Raw genomic sequence first — 19,585 nt, 5'->3', positions numbered from 1 at the left:
AACTCAAAAAACCATACAAGTTGATTTTCCTCAAGACAGCTTTATACTTCAGTATACAGCAGAACTACTTGATGCATACCATACTTCAATACACAGCAAATTAAGACATGTTTAAGGGTCTAGACTTAATAAAATCAAATTCCTTTACACTGCTTCATCAGGCATATTCATAATAAAAACTGAATCAAAAATATTCCTAATTAAAACTGAATGTGTGGTAGCAAGGAATGACTATTAGATGACTGCTTGTACAGCTTGGCACTGGAGCCATAATTCAATGCTAAGTCACAATCAAGTCTTACCTATTAAGAGTTTCTATACCATCAATACAAACGTCAATTAATGAAAACACAAACAACCACTCCGAATTATTCTGAATTTAGTTTTAACCTCACAGACCTTTGGAATGGGTCTTAGCTACTTCAAATATTCCATGTGTTATACTCTGGGGACCATTTATGATTATAATGTAATACCAATAAACCATTTCATTACATATACCTGTGTTTCCAGACTTTATGGCCACCTCGCTATAGTTCACTATTTTTTACGTCTAATGTAGTCAATATTAGTAAAGCAAATATACAGAAACACTCTGAATTTTATTCTTTGGATTCAATTTTTCCCATCTGCCACACAGAAAATTTGTTCCTGGAGAATAAGCCCAACTAACTAGTGTTGCAATTCTATCATTTTTTTCTGGAAAAGGTGCTAAAAGGGAAAAAAAAGTTACTCGGATAAAAGAGACAATCTATAGGAATGGAAAATCAAGGGTAAGACATTGTACAGATAAGTTACCTATACTTCTGGGTCTGCTTCCTTGACCCAAAAAGAAGTCAAAAAACTAGAGTTTTTAAAGATCAAATGTTTTTAAAATGTGGTAGACTCTCTTCTGCCAAGAACTCCCTACACCAGACATATACAAACACTGTAACAGATACACCTATTTATAAATACCAGTAAGACAGAAAAGATATAGGACTAATTTTGGGTTCTGGTGCAAATCTTTCTAAAACTTTACTTACAACTCAGGCTACAACATGTTACTTTCAGTGTTTAATCTTCATGACTAAGAACTGTACCTTAAAAGTAAGTAATTCTGTAAATGGATTCTCTGAGTATAATTAAATTTGTATTTAACAATTTACCACATCCATTTCAAGATGTGTATATACTCTAAATTACATTTCAGCATTCAAGGAGAAAAGGTGCTTTTGATTAAATAAAAAATATAAAACGATGGTAAATCCCCTATGGTAATTACTCAAGAAGTATATTTTAATTAAAAAATGTAAACTTGTAACTTTCTTCAAACTTAGGAAAATATTCAAGAATCTTTTAGATTAAGCCCCAAATAGTGATTACTTAACAACACTATTATTCAAAGTTGAAAAAAAGTTTCAAATACAAAACACAAGACAATGACAAGCTACCTGCTAGCATTACTTGTGGAAGTATATGCGTTACTGGAGGTGGCAGCAGAGCTGAAAACACTGTCCAGTTCTGCCAGGGCTGCATACTTGTCTGAAGATGCACTTGACTGACTGGGAACTGAAACCACAGAACCAACAGGAGCTTTACCTGTGGTCCCAAACCCACTACCCTGATCACCACCTATGAACAAACAAAAACAAATTAAATCAAAGACTTTAACTTACGCTTATCCTTTCAACTTACCAACAGCATTTGCCATGATGTGTGAATTTAAAACTGATTTGGAGCTTAGCAAATAAATGGACATGATTCTAGAGTCTTACCTAATAAATAAATACTCCATAAAATACTGGACAAGTTTAGTGCTATACATTCCGCTCTGTAAAAAATTAAGTACTCTGTCTGAAATAAAAACTAAGACCCAGTACCAATGACATGTCTAGGTTATATTAAGGAAATTCTCAAAGTGCTACATTAAATCTGCAAGATGGGGACAACTCAATCAAGCACACATATACACTCATTTAATGCTGGATCTATGTGAACTCAATCTATTAACAATATCATCTTCCCAGGGTTGTTTACAAAAAAATTAAGAGATAGTACTAAGATAAGTAAGAGTAATAAGTAATAAGTGACACTTACTATGCGCCAGACGCTGTTCTAAATACCACTCATGCAGTAACACATACGACACAACTTTTTAAGTCGAATGCTATTTCTATTACTCTTGGAGGGGAGATGAGAAATCATGCTCAGAGATCAGGATGCAGAATCCAGTCTGAAAGCAGACCCCAGCTGTTCTTCTTACTACACTATGCACTTTGAGAGGCAAAAATACTAGCCTTACGACCATAACTGGGTATAAAAATACACTGCATTTAGTATTTAGTATTTAAATAAATACTAAAATAGTCATAGAAAATAGTTCACAATTAATACATCATAGAAACCACCAAATAATCCTCTAGTCATCTCTTGGCCTTTTTGGCCTTTAGAACAATAAAGCATGCTAAGACAAAATTAAATTTTTGTCAATTATTTTCTTTTAAATCTAGAAGTTTACAAACTAGTTTCTAGGCTTTCTACCGTGTGGTTATTTCAGATGCAAAATGTGCTAAATAGTCACGAACATTTAATGTAGATAAAACCTATACACAATGAAGAAAAGCATCCTCATAATTTAATAAATACAACCAAATGTAGAAGACTGCTTAATACACAAATTTGTATTCTTTTCTTTAAAGCTTGATACCTTGCCCAGCACTGAAGATATTGTCTAAATTAGCAAGTGCCGCATATTTGTCTGTAGTCTGTAGACCAGCTTTGTTTGCTGAAACTTTACTAACAGCTGAAGCTGTTTGATGACTCTGGGAAGTATTGAAGGTTCCAAAATCAGCACTGGAGGATTTGGGGAAGTTATCAAAATGAGCAAAATTAGCATTTACTGATCCAGCACTTCCACCTGTAATAAAATAGACAGAAAACTTGAAACTGCTAGACTTGCCCAATATCCTTTGATAGATTATATGATCATTTCTTCCTAAACTAAGTTTCCTATAAGCAATCCTAAAATCTTAAAAGTAAAAACTGGCAAATGGCATTCAACTTGAATCATCTACACAGGACTATTCACAATGTGCAAAACTAGATTTTCAAAGGTCCTGACAACATACAGGTCAACAAGTTCCTATGTGTAATTGTGTAATTACCTATCCCGGAAAGAACACAATAATTCACAGGAGAGTCTCCATGCTACTCAGTTTTATTGTACTTGAAGAGCTACTACTCAATTCCACATAATAATTTAATGTACACACAACACTACAAATTAAATTACAAGTAAAATTATGCTAACATATATTTCAAGGAAAAAATAAGAGCACATAATTATAAATAATATAAATATTACATTTTATCATACTAAGATTTTAAAGACTGTTCTATATTCTAAACCTTCCCTAACATACTACCAAAATACTAAAAAAACAGTATATATTCATTCTATGCTTCTGATGCTATACTTTTGACTGTTCTTTATACCTACACATTAGTTTCAGTAATCAAGATAGTAGATATATATGCAGTAACATGTATATGCAGTTATAGATTAAACTGAGAGCAACACGCACTTAAAGGCATTTCAGAAACAGAAAGATTACACCTTATTAAAAAAAAAAAAAAGCAACAACATTTCCATCAATTAGTTGTTTATACATTCTAAAACAAATACATGTCTTACAGAAATTAAACTCTATTTGTTTTTGATTAAAACTAAATAATGTCTGTATTTAAAAGACTGTGATCTGTTAAAAGGAACTGGTGAACAAAGCACATACTAAGTTTTTAAAATCTGTATGAAGAAAGTTACTTCAAATTAATAAAAACAATTATTAAAGCAACTGTTACTGTACACTATTGTGTTCTCCGAGTTTAGCAATAGTGAGGAGAGTAAAAGTGTGAATTTATGGAGAATTATCATGAAAAGATGATTAAAATGCTATAACTGAAAAACCTATAAAATATACCATTAAACATACAAATTAGTAAAAGATGCCTACTTGACAACAGAACTTACTGTTGGAAGCCTGGAGAGGAAAAGCTGAAGTAAATTCACCAAAACTGCAGCTAGATGAAAGCATTCTAAATGCTGGACAGCCAGAAATTATGTAAATGATGAAATTTAAAGAAAGAAAAAGAAAGTTGAAAGAAAAGGCTTTAAGACAATACAGAGTTAAAAGTTGAAAGAAAAGCAATCAGCCAAAGATCTAAACAAAGGTTCAATGAGTTTCTGAAAATAATACAGTTTATGGGTAAGTATTCAATGTTTAAAGACCAATTCCTGCACAGAAAACTATTTGAAGTTTACCAAAGTGATTATTAAATAATCTACTCAACCAATTATTTTCTGAAGCTTGTTGCCCTGAAAATTACTTACATTTTTAGTTCTATGGAAGTAAATTAACTAGCTTCCTTTATTTAGAGCCTAAATTAAATCAAAACGTATTTTGTGAACCTAAAAAACTATTAATACTTTTATGTCTCCTTGTGTAAGAAATTTAAGAAAGATTCACGTGCAGGAAAAGGAGAACAAATGTGAATTAGACAAAACACTAGTGTCCAGAAAAACAAATAAAGAAAAATATAAAGATTTCAGGTTTCCCCAGAGCTTTGTAAAACAGAACTATTTTAAAACCAGATAATCACAGAATTTAAGTTTAGAATAATTTTCCAAAACTATATCTACAGAGTTGTATTCTATTTTTTAAAGTAAACATTTAATCATAATGCTGGAGAGGCTCTACCTGTAGTTTGGGGCTGAAAAGAAGAGTGACTTGCTGTGGGGAAACCTCCAAAATTACTCGAACCACTAGACTGTCCAAATGCATCAAAGTTTGCAAAATCTGCATTTGCAGAATTCTGAGCTGTAAATGGTAAGGAATAATACATGTTAATGAATATGAAAACTATAAATGAAAAATATGATAAATGAGTTTGAGAATTTTATGAAAGTTTCCATGTTTCATAACTTAAAGAAAATTCATTTAGAAATCAGATTTTAAGTTCTACAAATGTTTATTTCACCCAATCGCAAGCAATTCATCAAAGGGCATCCAGTACAATGATAAATTTGTACACAAATAGCCTTTGAATGGCATCACAAATAGTACTATAAAGTGACTCTATTAAAGGAATCTCTGAATTAACAGCACTAAATAACACAAGTTTCAGTAAAGCAGAGAGATGTGGGATACAGGATACATTTGGAAAATTGAGATTTAAAATGGTGATTCACCAGTTACATGAATCATATGAAAATGGCTTGATTACATTAAAAATTTTTGTTGTTTTTAAGCTTGCAACTATGTTACATCATAGCATACTTTAAAAAAAAAGCAAGTATACAAAAAGATGGACATGATCATCAAATAAACTGAAGAAACTCGTATTAGCCTGTCATTTTAAAACACATATTAACTTAAGAAACAATAAAAACTAGTAAAAATTATACCATAAATACACATCAAACCTACTGAAAAAGACCAACTGGCTTTTCCCAACTGGTAACCAATCTAACAGCAAAGTCCTAGGCTTCTATAAAGTTAATATGTAAGGTAAAACAAGACTTTTTTAAAGGCCAAAACAGATGCTGGATAAGATTTTTACAGAGGATAAGATAAGAATAAGAAGTGGTTGATATGCAGGAAAGTGAATGCTAAATGGATGAATGAAAATGAAAAGGATGTCCAACAAAGTGAGTGAGCCACTTTAAATACCTTGGCAGGCAATTCTATTTCTAGGCAGTTTTTGTAAAACTACTACAAATGAGCATACAGCTAATTCTAATAGCTAAACAATGTATTTTTTACAATAATGAAAAATTAGAAACTCAAATGGCCAGTAATTAGGGATTACTTAATTAAGGAAAATCACACGATGGAACATAATGTAGCCATTAAAAAAAATCATGTAAAGAATATTTAGCCTTATACAAAATACTTATAGCAAAGTCAACACGATAAATAGGTTAATAAATTCCAGATATATCTTCATGTGGTAATTTCGTTCAACATGATATCATGTGCATACAAAATCTGTGTTTTAGTTCAATGGAAGTAATGAGATTTCAGGTAGATATCATGTCCTGAACTTGCCAAGCTTTTTCAGTGAGTCTGTACTCTACTTGGGCTTCCCTGGTGGCTCAGAGGTAACAAGCCAAAAGAAGTCACTAAGCAAAAAAACTGTCTATTAACAAAGTAAAACATTATTCTAGGAAGAAAATCAGCAAAACTTACAGCATCTCCTGTAACTGCTCTTTTTTTGTTTTTTTGTTTTTTTTAATCTAAATGGGTATGGTAATGAGCAGGGGGACATGTACATAAAGAAGATCAGACCCCCTTTTCCTACACATCTGTGCCAATCTACCACTTCTGACATGTGGAGTGCTATCCCACTTTGCTCTTGAAAACCTTTTTAAAACCAATTGTCTTGGCCCTCAAATACCACACAGAAGTACCTAAATTAAAAGACTGCTTAACAACATAAATTCTGTATTTTCTGGACTCCCTACATTATTTTGTCTGTTTTTACTTAATAAGATAAAATTCAACTTTACAGGCTGAAATTTTACTTTCCTCAAAATACATATAATAAAAAAATACTAATAGATTAAAAAATGTTTTAATTAATTTCTTGAAAAATATTTTGAAACAAGTATCTACACCAGTTTAAATTATATATAAGGTTAAACACAGTTTACTGACACATTGCTGACAACACCATAAGCAAGTGCAGTTTAGTGAAAAGGGAATCTAAGGTAAGAGTCAAACAACTCCATCTTAACATAAGAAATTGTAAACCCTTGGATTAGTCCCTCATTGTTCTGGTGCTACAGGTATTCTTACTAACAATATGAGAAGACTCATTAGATGGCCTCTACCAATAAAACCAACACTATGATTCTACAACTTATAAAAAAAATGAATAATTTATCAGCTTTAAAATGCTAATCCAAAGAAAATTCTAAAAGACAAATAAGTTTATTAAGGCGAAAACAGATAATACAACTGTAAACCAAATGAAAAGAGAGCATGATATACGAAGTTCTCAAATTCAGAGTAGATTATATTCCAAAAGGCAAGTTTCCAAGTTTTTGGAACCCTTAGCTATTCGGTTGAGAACAACAAATGAAATACATCTGTCCCTTGTAGAAAAAGGAATGGGTCCCTAAGCTAGTTTGTGGCTTATAATCTCAAATATATATGACTATGTAGTCTATAATAATATATACTGAACATTTAACATATTTAGAACATCATATGGGAAAAACTTACATTTCACATGCTTTAAACATAAGGAAAAAAATTAGTTCAATGCTATCCATTTTGCTAATCAAGTCTATTTTATCATATCTATAATTTTCCAACCAGAGCACCAAACGATCAAATACCTATTCATTACAACAAAACAGGATTTTGTAATACTTCTATCAGTTCTTATTTGTAGATACTGAATCTACTCACTGTTTTCAACAACTTTTTACAGTACATTTTAAAAATTATGTGTTATGGAATGAAACTCTGATAAACACAACTTTGGAATTAAACACTGATAATACAATAAACAAAAACTATCTAGAACCTCAAACAACTTCTACACAAAGAAATCCAGACTAAAAAGAATGTGACAAAATAGTAAAGAATGCTTTTTATATACTCTTATTCAAAAAGTACAAAAGGGTCAACTCAGTTTAGAATTTAAGGTACTAAGTCAACGAGCCTGAATCTTGCCCAGAGATGTCTTTACACTTCAGTGAGCAATACAGACTCATGTAAAAGGAAAAAACAAAATAAAAATGTAGAGACCAGAGGATAGCAGCCAGCAACTCTCATCAAATCCAGATAACAGACTTCATTCCATCTATACAATATTTTAGATTATTTTCATCAATTCCTAACATTTAAAGAGAGCATTTCAACAAGATTTCTTGCTTCTCTTAAAAGAATCAATATATTAGGAACCCTGAGCCCGCATTTCCACGTGGCAACAGGAGATTACAGAACATCCGCCTCTGAAAGGGGCACTGTGGTCCCTTCCACAGTGCACTACACCACTCATCTGTGTTAAATGGGTGGCAAGGCGATTGAGTTTGACATCCCTCATATAAGAGGTGACAATAATCAGTGACAGTTTACAGTTTTTGTGATATGTTTATTACCAGGTAAGATAACTATTACATTCCATAGTAAATTATGTTTCTAACTGCCATGTATATTTCCGTAGAAGATGACTTTTTCTGAACATAATACTGACCCCATCATCGATACACATCCACACACACTAACTCAGCCAGAATGTTTAAACGAAGAAGGGTAAAGACTTCTGGTTTTTAAGCCATTAAATTGTCTGTAAAAGAACAGGATTTCCTATAAAATAATGCTAGCCAGATTGGCTTATCTGAATAATTACTGTTTGCCATTAAAGGTTCCATTTGTCACATCAATCAGTTCAGGAGAAAGTTTTCACCCAATTTTTTTTTTTTGACATGAGAATTTCAGGGCAAGAATTCACCTATCAATGAATTTAAATCTGCAAACCATATATGAAAAAGTAAAAATTCAGAGTGCTTACAAAGGTTCTGGGAAAAGATATTTCAGATTGAACCAAGACATTGGCTTACACTTAAAAACTACGTAAGGTAAAAAGTAAAAGATGGCATCAACTATACTAGAAGGGAAAATAAATAACTAATTTTATTAGCTTTTTCTTAAAATATCCATATATATTTTTTACACTCCTGGAATCAAATAAAGTAAGAAAAGAGTAATCTGAGTGGTCCTTTGTAAAAACAAAAGAACTTTAGGCTAAAAAATTATTACTCTCAGACAACCTGACCTATTAAACTACTTCCTCACAGACATATCTGTCCTCTACTATATTTCTGTCATATGTGGAAAAAAGACAAACAATATTTAATATCTTCAATCTGATAAAATCATACATTGCTATTTTTTTAACATTTATATGTCACAATTAAATAATGACAATTATTTTCAAAAAGCATTTTAAGGGAGTTATTGAAAACATAAGGGTAATCATGGTATAAATCAGTCCGTGGAGTACATTGACTTGTCTCTTTTTTTGCTAATATGGCTACATAGAAAAGTGTAACATTAATCCCCTGACCTGCAAATATTCACAAATTGCATTCAAAGACCAAACATACACACACACATGGAACATGAAGTAAGTTGAAAATTTCTAAGAGTTTGGCAGCTTATCTATCTATCATTTCAAATTATATCTCAATAAGCCTAAAATTGAGATAAGTAGAATATTCATAAGTTACAGAAGCTTCACTCTCTATTCATTGATTCTTCCACCAACTCTTTTGACCATCATTCAAAAAGCAAGAGGTAAGAACAGAGAGCTGGAGCTCCTGTCTGCTCAGAGAAGAACAACTGGCTTCCCGCCTGGAGGATGAAGGGGAAAGATTCTTTTCAGTCTCCTGGACTTCTGCTACTTGGCTAATATAAGAAATGGAAAATGTACCACAGTCCCAACAACTTAAGCTTCCTGATTTCTTACCCTTCTCAGTATAATCTCTCTTGAACGAAATCTTCATCCTAGGATCTCTTTTTAAAGTAAACACATACAGACACAAACATACATAAATCACACCACAACTTCCTTCTGTAGCATAGTCTTAGAAAATGTTTTTATTGATATTTAAAACAAAAATTCCTTTAATGCTTGATAGAAATGTGGCTGAAGGTTTTCTATAATTTTCCAAATTATCTCAAACAGCGTATTTTTTGATACATATACATAAAATAATTTGTACCATTATTATCCAACTATAAGCCAGGACATGAAACTGAAAGGAAAAAAAAGGCAGAGAGCATCACAATTTCACAGGTGAGTAAAAAGAAGGTAAAGTAAGTCCCAAAATACAAATAGGAAACCAATTCAGTAAGTACTGGCTTTTGTCATGTTTATAAAAGAGTGAAATACATACATGCAAAAATATGTCTCAAATTATCAAATAAAACTGCTTCAAAATGACCAAACGAATTCTTAATTTAGTGCTCCACATTTAATTTGATGATTATTCAAACACTGGAAACAGCTGCTAGGAAAAAACACTTACCTGCGTGACTGTTGAAATGTGCAAAGTTAGCAAAATTGGCTGTAGCTGTTGACTGAGGTGCTGGAGCAGCAAAGATGTCTGAGCCAAGATCACTTAAAAGGTCAAACTGCTTCTTTTCCTGCTGCTGCGCTTGGGAGCGTCCTACAACAGGGGACTATAAACCACATATTAACTACAAAGAGCTTCCAGTTAGATTTGCTAAACGTTTATAAAACTACTTCCAATTCACCAAACTTAAAACAGTTCAAAGATTATATAATCTACCTAGAGTTTTGAATAAAAAAAGGTAAATTGAAGAAGCTCAGTCGTGTCCGACTCTTTGCGATCCCACGGACTGTAGCCTACCAGGCTCCTTTGTCCATGGGATTTTCCAGGCAAGAGTACTGGAGTGGGTTGCCATTTCCTTCTCCAGGGGGTCTTCCCAACCCAGAGATCGAAGCTGGGTCTGCCGCATTGCAGGCAGACACTTTCACTGTCTGAGCCATGTTTTCTGAAAAGCACAAATTTTCAACATCTATGCCCATAATTATCTTTTAAGTACAGAGTCAAGAGCAATGAAGTATAATTACAGTAGTTGTTACACCTCAAGACACAAAACAGACTTGTTACTAACAGAGTATGATGATAAGGCTTTCACAGAACAAATCTTTTATCCAAGGGAAGAGTACAATATACTGACTTTACCCTTCTCTTCATTTTTTACTCAAAGCTTTGGTGAAAATGGAGCAATTTATCTAGCTGCCCTAGTATATGCATTTTTTAAAAGGGCGGAATTTAATTCAAATAATAACATGCTTCAGAATCATTCTTATGTAAGACAGACATAATGCCACACAGTAACAGATTTGTCATAACTCATCTGACTGTCATGAACTATAGAAGCATAAACTCTAGACACCAACTGCTGAAAAGACTTCAGTCTACTCAGTTTTTTAGAATAAGTTATGTAATGCAAAGCTACCTACATTTCAATGATAAACATGTTTCACCATCAGGATGGGGAAAAAATTCTGTGCTTGAAAAATCCTTTCCTGTAAAAGTATATCACAAAGGCTATACTGTTTTAAGTAACTCTGATGGTCACCACAGATTCATGTTTTACCACTATATGTTACATCTATGACAATGCTCCTGAATACCTTTACAAACTCATATTCGCAATAGCAAAACCCACAAAAATAGACACACTGCAACCACTTAACCAAGTATCTTTTAAGGTATTATAAACCATTAGGACATAATGCTACTGGTATACCAGTAGCATTATGCAACTGTCTTAATTCCCAAATTCATTGTACTCAATCCTCCTCACGTAGAAGCTTCTACAAAGACTTAAAAATGACTCACCTGACTAGGTGTGCCCTTATTTAAGTGCAGTGCTGGTGCTGAATCTCCTAAAAGAGATTTCAGTGGTTTGACCTCAGGTGTGCTGCTCGTGCTACTGGCAGAGGACCCTGAAATAGATGCATGGACTGACGCCACCACTTTGGCTTGTTCTGGTGGGACATACCTAAAACATATGAAAAGTTGAGGAGGCAGTTAACTAAGGAAGAGGTAGGGAATACTAAGCTCAAAAAGCTTAACTCTATAATTCTGTACAAGACTGCTTCATTATTAATCTTATTTGAAAACCCTCTAAGAATTGATACCATAAGAGTACACTTAATTAAAATATTCAGAGAAAAGGTAATAAAACAGCAACCACAAAACTTGCTTCAATTATTTACTTACAGTTTTTCTAAGATAACAATATTAACTGCTTTTTTAAAAAAAGACTTGTAGTTCATCAAGTACTGTAAAATCATAAATAACATTTGAAAGCTGAGCAAAAGGAAGGAAAAATATTTATGTTACAGTTAATAGCCCAAAATATAAAGGTCTATTACAAATCTATAAGAATAAGATTAACTACTGAATTTTTAAATGGACAGAAGACATTCACCAAGAGAGACACAGAAATGAAAATATTTTTAACCTAATAAAAATTTAAATTAAAATGACACGCATTTGGTCTGAGTATAAACTTTACAAATTTTGTTACTCTCTATTAAAATACTCTGTGCCCCAGAAGTACCATTTCCAGTAACCTATCCTTAGGCAATAATTGGGTTAAGTGTAAATAAATGTATGTTACCACAGCACTCTTGAAAATTTCAAAAAAACAGCAATAAACCAAAATTCATCAGGAGAAAAATGCTTGAAGGGTTATGCTAGTTTCTATATAATACACAGCTGCTCTGTCTTGACACGGAAAGATGTTCATAAGACCTTACAGGTTTTTTAGGTTTGACTCCAGTCACGTAAGGATTCATGGGGTGAAAGGAATAAAGGAAAGAAAGAGGGGAAGTGAGAATACAATGCCCATATATTGGCAGTGCTGTCTCCAGGGCTGGCATTCTTTGAAAGCTCTTGCTCACAGAATTTCTGGGTTTGGTTCTAACTACCTCCCTTCCCCATATCACACAGATGGGAGAAGCAGAAAAGCAGAGTTTTTCTACTGTGTTCCACATGTGTGTGCGTGTGTGCTCAGTTGTGTCTGACTCTTTGCGACCCCATGGACTGTAGCCCGCCAGGGTCCTCTGTCTATGCTCCAGAATCAGAGTTCAAATCCTAGCTCCATCACTCAACAGATGTGAAACCCAGGGCAAACAACTTCAGCACTCTGTGCCTCCGAATTTTCTTCTAAAACACTAAAATATGGTTACTATGAGGTATAAACAAATTAACATTTACAAAGTACTTATACAGTGTTCTGGTACACAAGTCTTGGCTATTATCAAATTATATAACAATCACAAACAATAAAACTTCAGTTTTTTCAGTATATGGAAGAGATGAAAACAGGAAGTTACATTTTCCGATAGTTTGGCTTATCAGTAGTGATGCCAATTTCTGAGAATAGCCAAGCCTTTTTAAAGCATAAAATCAGGTAAGAATCTTTGGCTCAAAGGCTTATATAGTTACAAGTACAAAAGCTAACTAAACATGTACAGCATAGGAAATGAGCTCAAAAACTTGTTAACAGAATAATTTCAAAAACCCTTTAGATGACAGCACCAGTCTCAATGTCTTAAGTGTAGCTGCCCACATTGAGGGTTTTTAGGGAGACTGCATTTGGATAATGCTTATGTCGCAGAGAAGGAAATGGCAACCCACTCCAGTACTCTTGCCTGGAAAATACCATGGAGCCTAGTAGGCTCCTCCATCCATGGGGTCACAGAGAGTTGGACACGACTGAGCGACTTCGCTTTCACTTATGTCACACTACAAACCCACTGTACCACCCACTATGTACATGTCACAGGTGTGCAGGAACATGAGTTTAAAATGCAAAAGTCCCAGCCTACCTGAATGCTGTCACTCCCTCTCCCCTACCCACCAACTGAAGTTTGTATTTATCTTACTCTTATTACTATTCTGTTTCTCAGGACAGAAAAGATAACACAAATTATAATAATTATTTGAGGTTTACAATTATTTGGTTATGGTCTGAATAAATAATTTTTATTATTTTATTTTGTGGCTGTTATCACTAATGCAGAGAGAGGGGACTTCCGGTTTTAATTCTATCAACTCTTATTCACACACGCTTTCCTCTTATCAGCTGAAGGTAAAGCATTTGAAAACCCAGCTAAGTTCTATTCAAACTAACTCTGAGCTGGTAAAAGTGAAACTTGAGAAAATGAAAAATTAGGCCAAGGCTATCAAGGAGAAAGGTCTTAACTACAGGATAAAAGGTCTGGAAATTTAGAACTAAAATGATAAAAAGATAATTATATGCCTCATTTTAAGAGAATTATTTATGGCACCATGTTTTTACTATCACCTCATCTTCCAAGTTTTTTTTTCTTTCCTGAACTAAAATCTTGCTGTTATTTTTTCTTCTATATTCATACCTAATGTTTCTAGTAATGCTGAATATGGCCCTGGCAAAAATTAGTCTCCTCCACAGAACAGTAAGAATACAAAGTTCACAGAACATACAAATTAGAGCCACTTCTTTCTACTATGCTCACCCAATGGAGGTGGAGATACCTCACTCATAACCACAGCAAGTATTCCCTCAACTAGAACAGTTGGCAAACAAGAGGCCATTACTTCTTCATTATCCCTCTATTTATGATTCTCTCTCATCTTTTTAACCTCTCAAGAAGGAAAATACACACTACTGAAACTAAAATACACACACTAAAGAAATAACCAAGAATTCATCACTAATGAGTCTTAGTAAGCTGACTTAAATTGTTCTCATACAGCTAAAATGAAGAGCTCAAAGTAGCTGAACATTAGTTCTATGAATATACCCTTGCTCTGCTTTAAAACACTTCACTAGCCACACGTACATCTGTTTTAACTCCTTTTCAAAAATTAACATCTGACAGATCTAGTTTAAAAAGTATAAACACTTCCTTCTTAACAAGGTAGAAAAATGACTTCTTGGGTGGGTAGTTTGAGCAAAGAGGGATATTTTGAGCAAAGAATTATTGTAACCTGCAATTAAGTGAATAGACTGCTTCATGAGTGCTTTAGCGCAGTGCTTACTATATTAAAGAAACTAAAGAAACACATGCTAAACGAAGGAAGATTTTTAAGAAAGGAGGTTTTACATGACTATAATGTCTAGAGAAGCTAACAGGGGTAGTAAAGGTCTAGAAGGAAGAATCCCCGACTTCCCAAAAAAAGGTAAGAGGCCTGGTGGTGACAAAAAGGCTACTGCCAGGCACAGATGAGTTACGACAAAGCAGAATGATTTCCATTTTATTGGAAATCAAATCCAATAAAAGCCAAAGTATAATGAGTATCTACCTACTTCCTTATTTCCTGTCTACCTACTTATTTCCTTCCTTCCTGTTATACTAATCTTACCCATAATTAATGCAATCTGGGGAGCCTTTGCTCTAAATAGAAACTATTCACTCACCATCTTTTCTTTTCATATTTTTCTTGTAGGAACTCTTTCACTTTTTGTGGATCCCTGAAGTCTGGAATTGCTGAAGATCTATCATCAAATAATCCTAGCCAAATCTGTTTACAGACCTTTGGAAAGAATTACAAAAACAAAAGAGTTAAATTCAACATCTTAATGAAATTTTAAGAGATAATTAAGATTCATTCAGAAAGCTAACCTACTTTAATTTTAATAATATTGCTTTCAATAGGATATTAATCACAATGAGCAATGAAGAAGCAACAAATGAAGGAACTAAATTTATTTTAATGTTATAGCATGCAATAAAGTCTTATCAACAGCATCACAAAGACCAGCTCCTCAAAGGGAAATAAATAGTGAAACGGGATCTAAGAGGACCTCAGATTGTTTGATCTTAGAATAATCATAAGCTGTAAATCATTAGCAAAGTCATGTAACCTTTATGAACCTCAGTTCCTTCACCCCATAAAACAAAGGAATTTGATCAAATTAATCTCTTAATTAATTGATCAATCAATCAATCTCTTAAATCCTTGACAGGTTTAAAAATCAACCAAAAAACAAATAAAAAGTACTAGAATCATATATAATTTGCTTTTAAAGTATAATATAAGAAAAATACAAGGCAGCTATGACTAGCTTTATAACTGCCTCCTATGCTTTTTCCCCCCCAATGGCTAAAAAATGAGAGAGATTATCTAACTTTTTAGTAAAACTCAAAGAAACAAAATGATGCAGTACTCAAATAGGATACAAAGTATAAAGAGAACTGTACAAAAAAAGTTGATACAGTGTGCTTCATCAAAATTTAAAACTGTTGCTCTTCAGATAAGGCAAGCCACCAACTGATAAAAGGAAGTTACAATATGTTGAAGAGTGGATAGAAAATTTGAACAGACACTTCATCAGAGAAGATATACAGATGGCAAATAAGCAGCCCAAGATCACAGGCCATGTAGAAAATGTAAATTAAAATAATACTGAGCCCCACTACACAGACACCCATACAAACCACCAGAATGGCCAAACAGACTAAACCAAGACAAAGCGAGGCTTTTTTCATGAACTATATCAATCAGAAATGTAATGGAGCATAAGTTCCTGCATTTGATCCCCAGGACCCGCACCAAAAAGAAAAGTAATGGAGAAAATGCTTTATGAAGCTTCCCCTAGAAGAATTTTCCTTTTCTCCTCTAAAGATCATTGTTTAACTCTCTTGTGCCAGTAAGTTTTTTGATACAGAACAGTTATTTCTGGACGTTCTTATAAATAAGTGTATTATTATTGAAATAGTTGGTGTTTTGACAAGTATTTATTACGATAATCCAGAAATAACTACTCTACCCAACTCAAACTACACAGAATGCTTATTTCTGAAATAACAAAGGTTCTAGCCAAAAAAATTAAAAATGACTGGCCATATCATATGCTGGTGAGAATGTGGAACAACTAGAACTCTCAGGAATGTAAAAATGGTACAATCAGTTTGGAAGATAGTTGGCAGTTTCTTAAAAGTTAAACATATACCTACCATGCAACCCAACCATCCCATTTCTAAATAAGTACTTAACTCAAGAAATATAAAGGTACATGTCCATGCTCAGATTTGTACACAAATGTTCACAGAAGCTTCATTAACTCCAAACAGAAAACAATCCCAATATCCATTAACAGGTAAGTGAATTAATAATTTTCGAATATTCAAGTTAGATACTTGAATATTTGGCAATATAGATACTTTATTTGGCAATAAAAATGAACAAATTATTGACACAAGAAACTACGTGAATATACCCTCAGTTATGCTGATTGAGAGACATCAGAACCCCCCACAACAAAGTATACATAGTTATGTATACATGCATAGTATACATATTATGTAATTCCATTCATTTAAAATTTGAGGAAATGTAAACTTATCTATGGTGACAGAATGCAGATCAGGGGATGCACTACGAAGGAGCACAACAATATTCTTGGGGATGATGAAAATGTATGTTATCATGTTACTATAATGATGGTTCACATATGTCAAAGCTCATTAAATTGTACATTTTAAATATATACAATTTATTATAATTACTATTCCTCAGTAAAGCTCTAAAAAACAAGTCCACAAGTTTCCAAAATTATATTACTTTAAAGAACAACACTGTGAAAAGAACACAGTATATAACTTCCAAAGCTTAACAAAATTTTGAGAAATCAGAGATGGAAAAGCAGTATCCTTCTCTAGCTTACTTGCATGCTCACTGAAGTAGATGCAGGAGAAATAAAGACAGGAAAAAAGCAGTCACCCTTCTCCTCTCCTACCATGTACCCCAAGCATGTTTCAGAACATTTCTTGTGGTTCCTTACTACTCTGGGCTCAATACAAATACTATAAAGTCATTACTTAAGGCAGTACAACAAACACAAAGGCAGTCTATTATAAAAACATTTCCGTGGAAAAGCCCAAGAAGTGCAAACACTCAGGAATGGTAACGCAACTTACACCGCAAGTACTATATAAACCCTATTAGAGGACCAGCTTCTCTAATAAATACTTAGCTACTTAAAAAAAAAAAAAAAAAGGATCCAAAAGGGTACCTGCACCCCAATATTCACTGCAGGAGTGTTTACAATAGCGAAGACATGGAAACAACTTCAGTGTCCATCAGCAGAGGAATGGATGAAGAAGATGTGGTGCATATGTATAAAATGGGACACTATTCAGCCACACAAAGAATGAAATAATGCCATTTGCAGCAATATCGATGGACCTAGAAATGATCATACTAAGTGAAGTAAGTCAGAGAAAGACAAATATTATATGATATCACTCATATGTAGAATCTAATTTTTAAAAAAAGATGTAAATGAATTTATTCACAAAACAAAAACAGACTTACAGATACTGAAAACAAATTTATGGTTACCAAAGGGGAAACTGTAGGGGAAGGGGGAAAAAATCAGGAGCTTGGGATGAAGACACACACACTACTATATACACGATAACCAACAAGGATCTACTGTATAGCACAGGGAACTCTACTCAATATTCTGTGACAATCTATGTGAGAAAAGAATCTAAGAAAAGAAAAATACGTATGTGTGTGTATAGAATCATTTTACTGTATACATGAAACTAACACAGTGTTGTAAGTCAAGTATACACCAAAAAAATTAATATTTTTTAAAAAGTCCACACGAGACTCTTCTCAACAAGAAACCTATAATGATTCTCCCAAAATGTAATTTAAAAATTTTAAATTCTATGGCTTTAAAATTACATTTATAAAGAAATAACTGGTAGCTCCTAATTCTTTTATTTAAAAAATTTCCAAGTGAGAAAACAAGACATTTGCTCAAAGACTTATTAAACTGCAATTGAAAGCATTAGCTTACGATAATTTATGACATTTAGTCTTTGTATTCCAAAACCCCTATTAACTAACGCATACAGTTTTTTAAACTAAAAACAATTAATGAATAGCAAATAATAAAAATACAAACAAAAAGGAAATGGGTTAAAGACAGATCATATAGTTAACTGTCTTGGCATTCAACATGGTAACACAGAGCAAAGATAGAGTGCCTGATGACAAGTTCTATAGATACCTGAATTAGCAGCCTGTCACTCAGGGCTTCCCAGGTGGCAATAGTGGTAAAGAATCAGCCTGCCAATGCAGGAGACATAAGAGATACCTGGGCCAGGAAGATCCCCTGAAGGAGGGTATGGCAACCCACTCCAGTATTCCTGCCTGGGGAAAACCATGGACAGAGGAGCCTGGCGGGCTGTAGTGCATAACGTCGCAAAGAGTAGGACACAACTAAAGTGACTTAGCACGCACGCATGCACAAGTCACTCAAAATTTCATACTAACTGCCAGAGAGTCTGTTCTTTCTCCCTGACAGGTCAAACTGGTAGGCAAAATCATGAAAACTCACTGCCTCGGTCCACCACAAATTCATGCTATCTTACTATCAAAGCTCCATGATGTTGTTGTGTGTGGTCACTCAGTCGTGTCCGACTCCTTGCAGATCGGACAGGCTCCTCCATCCACTGGATTTTCCAGGCAAGAAAACGGGAGTGGGTTGCCATTTCCTTTTCCAGGGGATCTTCTGGACCCAGGGAATGAACCTGGGCCTCCCGCATTGCAGGCAGACTCTTAACTGCCTGAGCCACCAGGGAATCCCTTGACACTGACGTTGTTGTTAGTCAGCTCTTATTTCTGACTCTGCTACCCTGCAAAGGCTACTTCCTGTATTGCTCAAAATTCTAGCTATACCTGCCACTCATGGCAGTTGATTTCTTATTCAAGTGAAGTGACTCTCAAAATGGGATCCTCCAATCTCTTGGACTTGGCAGCATCAGCATCACCTAAAAACTTATAAATGCAAATTTTTAAGAGCCACCCAAGACCTGTGAAATCAGAACCTCTGGAGGTGGTATGCAGCAATCTGTCTTAGCAAGCCCTTCCAGTGATTGTGAAATAGGCCAAAGTTTGAAAAACAAGCCTTTAGTAAAATCTAGGCCAGCAGATGGAAACTTCCTTCCATACGAATACTATATATAGTTTTCAGCATTT

The 19,585-nt window shown here is 33.9% G+C and overlaps 1 protein-coding gene across 8 annotated transcripts in view; it reads right to left on the bottom strand.

Moving 5' to 3' along the window:
* The window catches only part of AGFG1 (ArfGAP with FG repeats 1), an 83,442-nt gene that overhangs the window by 11,742 nt on the left and 52,115 nt on the right, over positions 1–19,585 (bottom strand). For 2 of the 8 annotated variants that reach the window (XM_019977946.2, XM_019977954.2), the window contains exons 3-9: positions 15,006–15,121; positions 11,432–11,594; positions 10,085–10,238; positions 4,740–4,859; positions 4,013–4,084; positions 2,690–2,899; positions 1,434–1,614 (exon numbers count right to left, since the gene is read on the bottom strand). In XM_019977946.2, coding sequence (XP_019833505.2) covers positions 1,434–1,614; positions 2,690–2,899; positions 4,013–4,084; positions 4,740–4,859; positions 10,085–10,238; positions 11,432–11,594; positions 15,006–15,121 — 1,016 coding nt within the window. The remainder of the gene's footprint in view (positions 1–1,433; positions 1,615–2,689; positions 2,900–4,012; positions 4,085–4,739; positions 4,860–10,084; positions 10,239–11,431; positions 11,595–15,005; positions 15,122–19,585) is intronic. The other 6 variants (XM_019977969.2, XM_019977975.2, XM_019977983.2 and 3 more) reach the window with 4 other exon arrangements.

The sequence above is a fragment of the Bos indicus genome, chromosome 2, assembly GCF_029378745.1.
Source record: "Bos indicus isolate NIAB-ARS_2022 breed Sahiwal x Tharparkar chromosome 2, NIAB-ARS_B.indTharparkar_mat_pri_1.0, whole genome shotgun sequence".
NCBI lineage: Eukaryota > Metazoa > Chordata > Mammalia > Artiodactyla > Bovidae > Bos > Bos indicus.
Note: the sequence above shows the minus strand (reverse complement) of the source record. Positions and strands in the feature narration are given on the sequence as shown.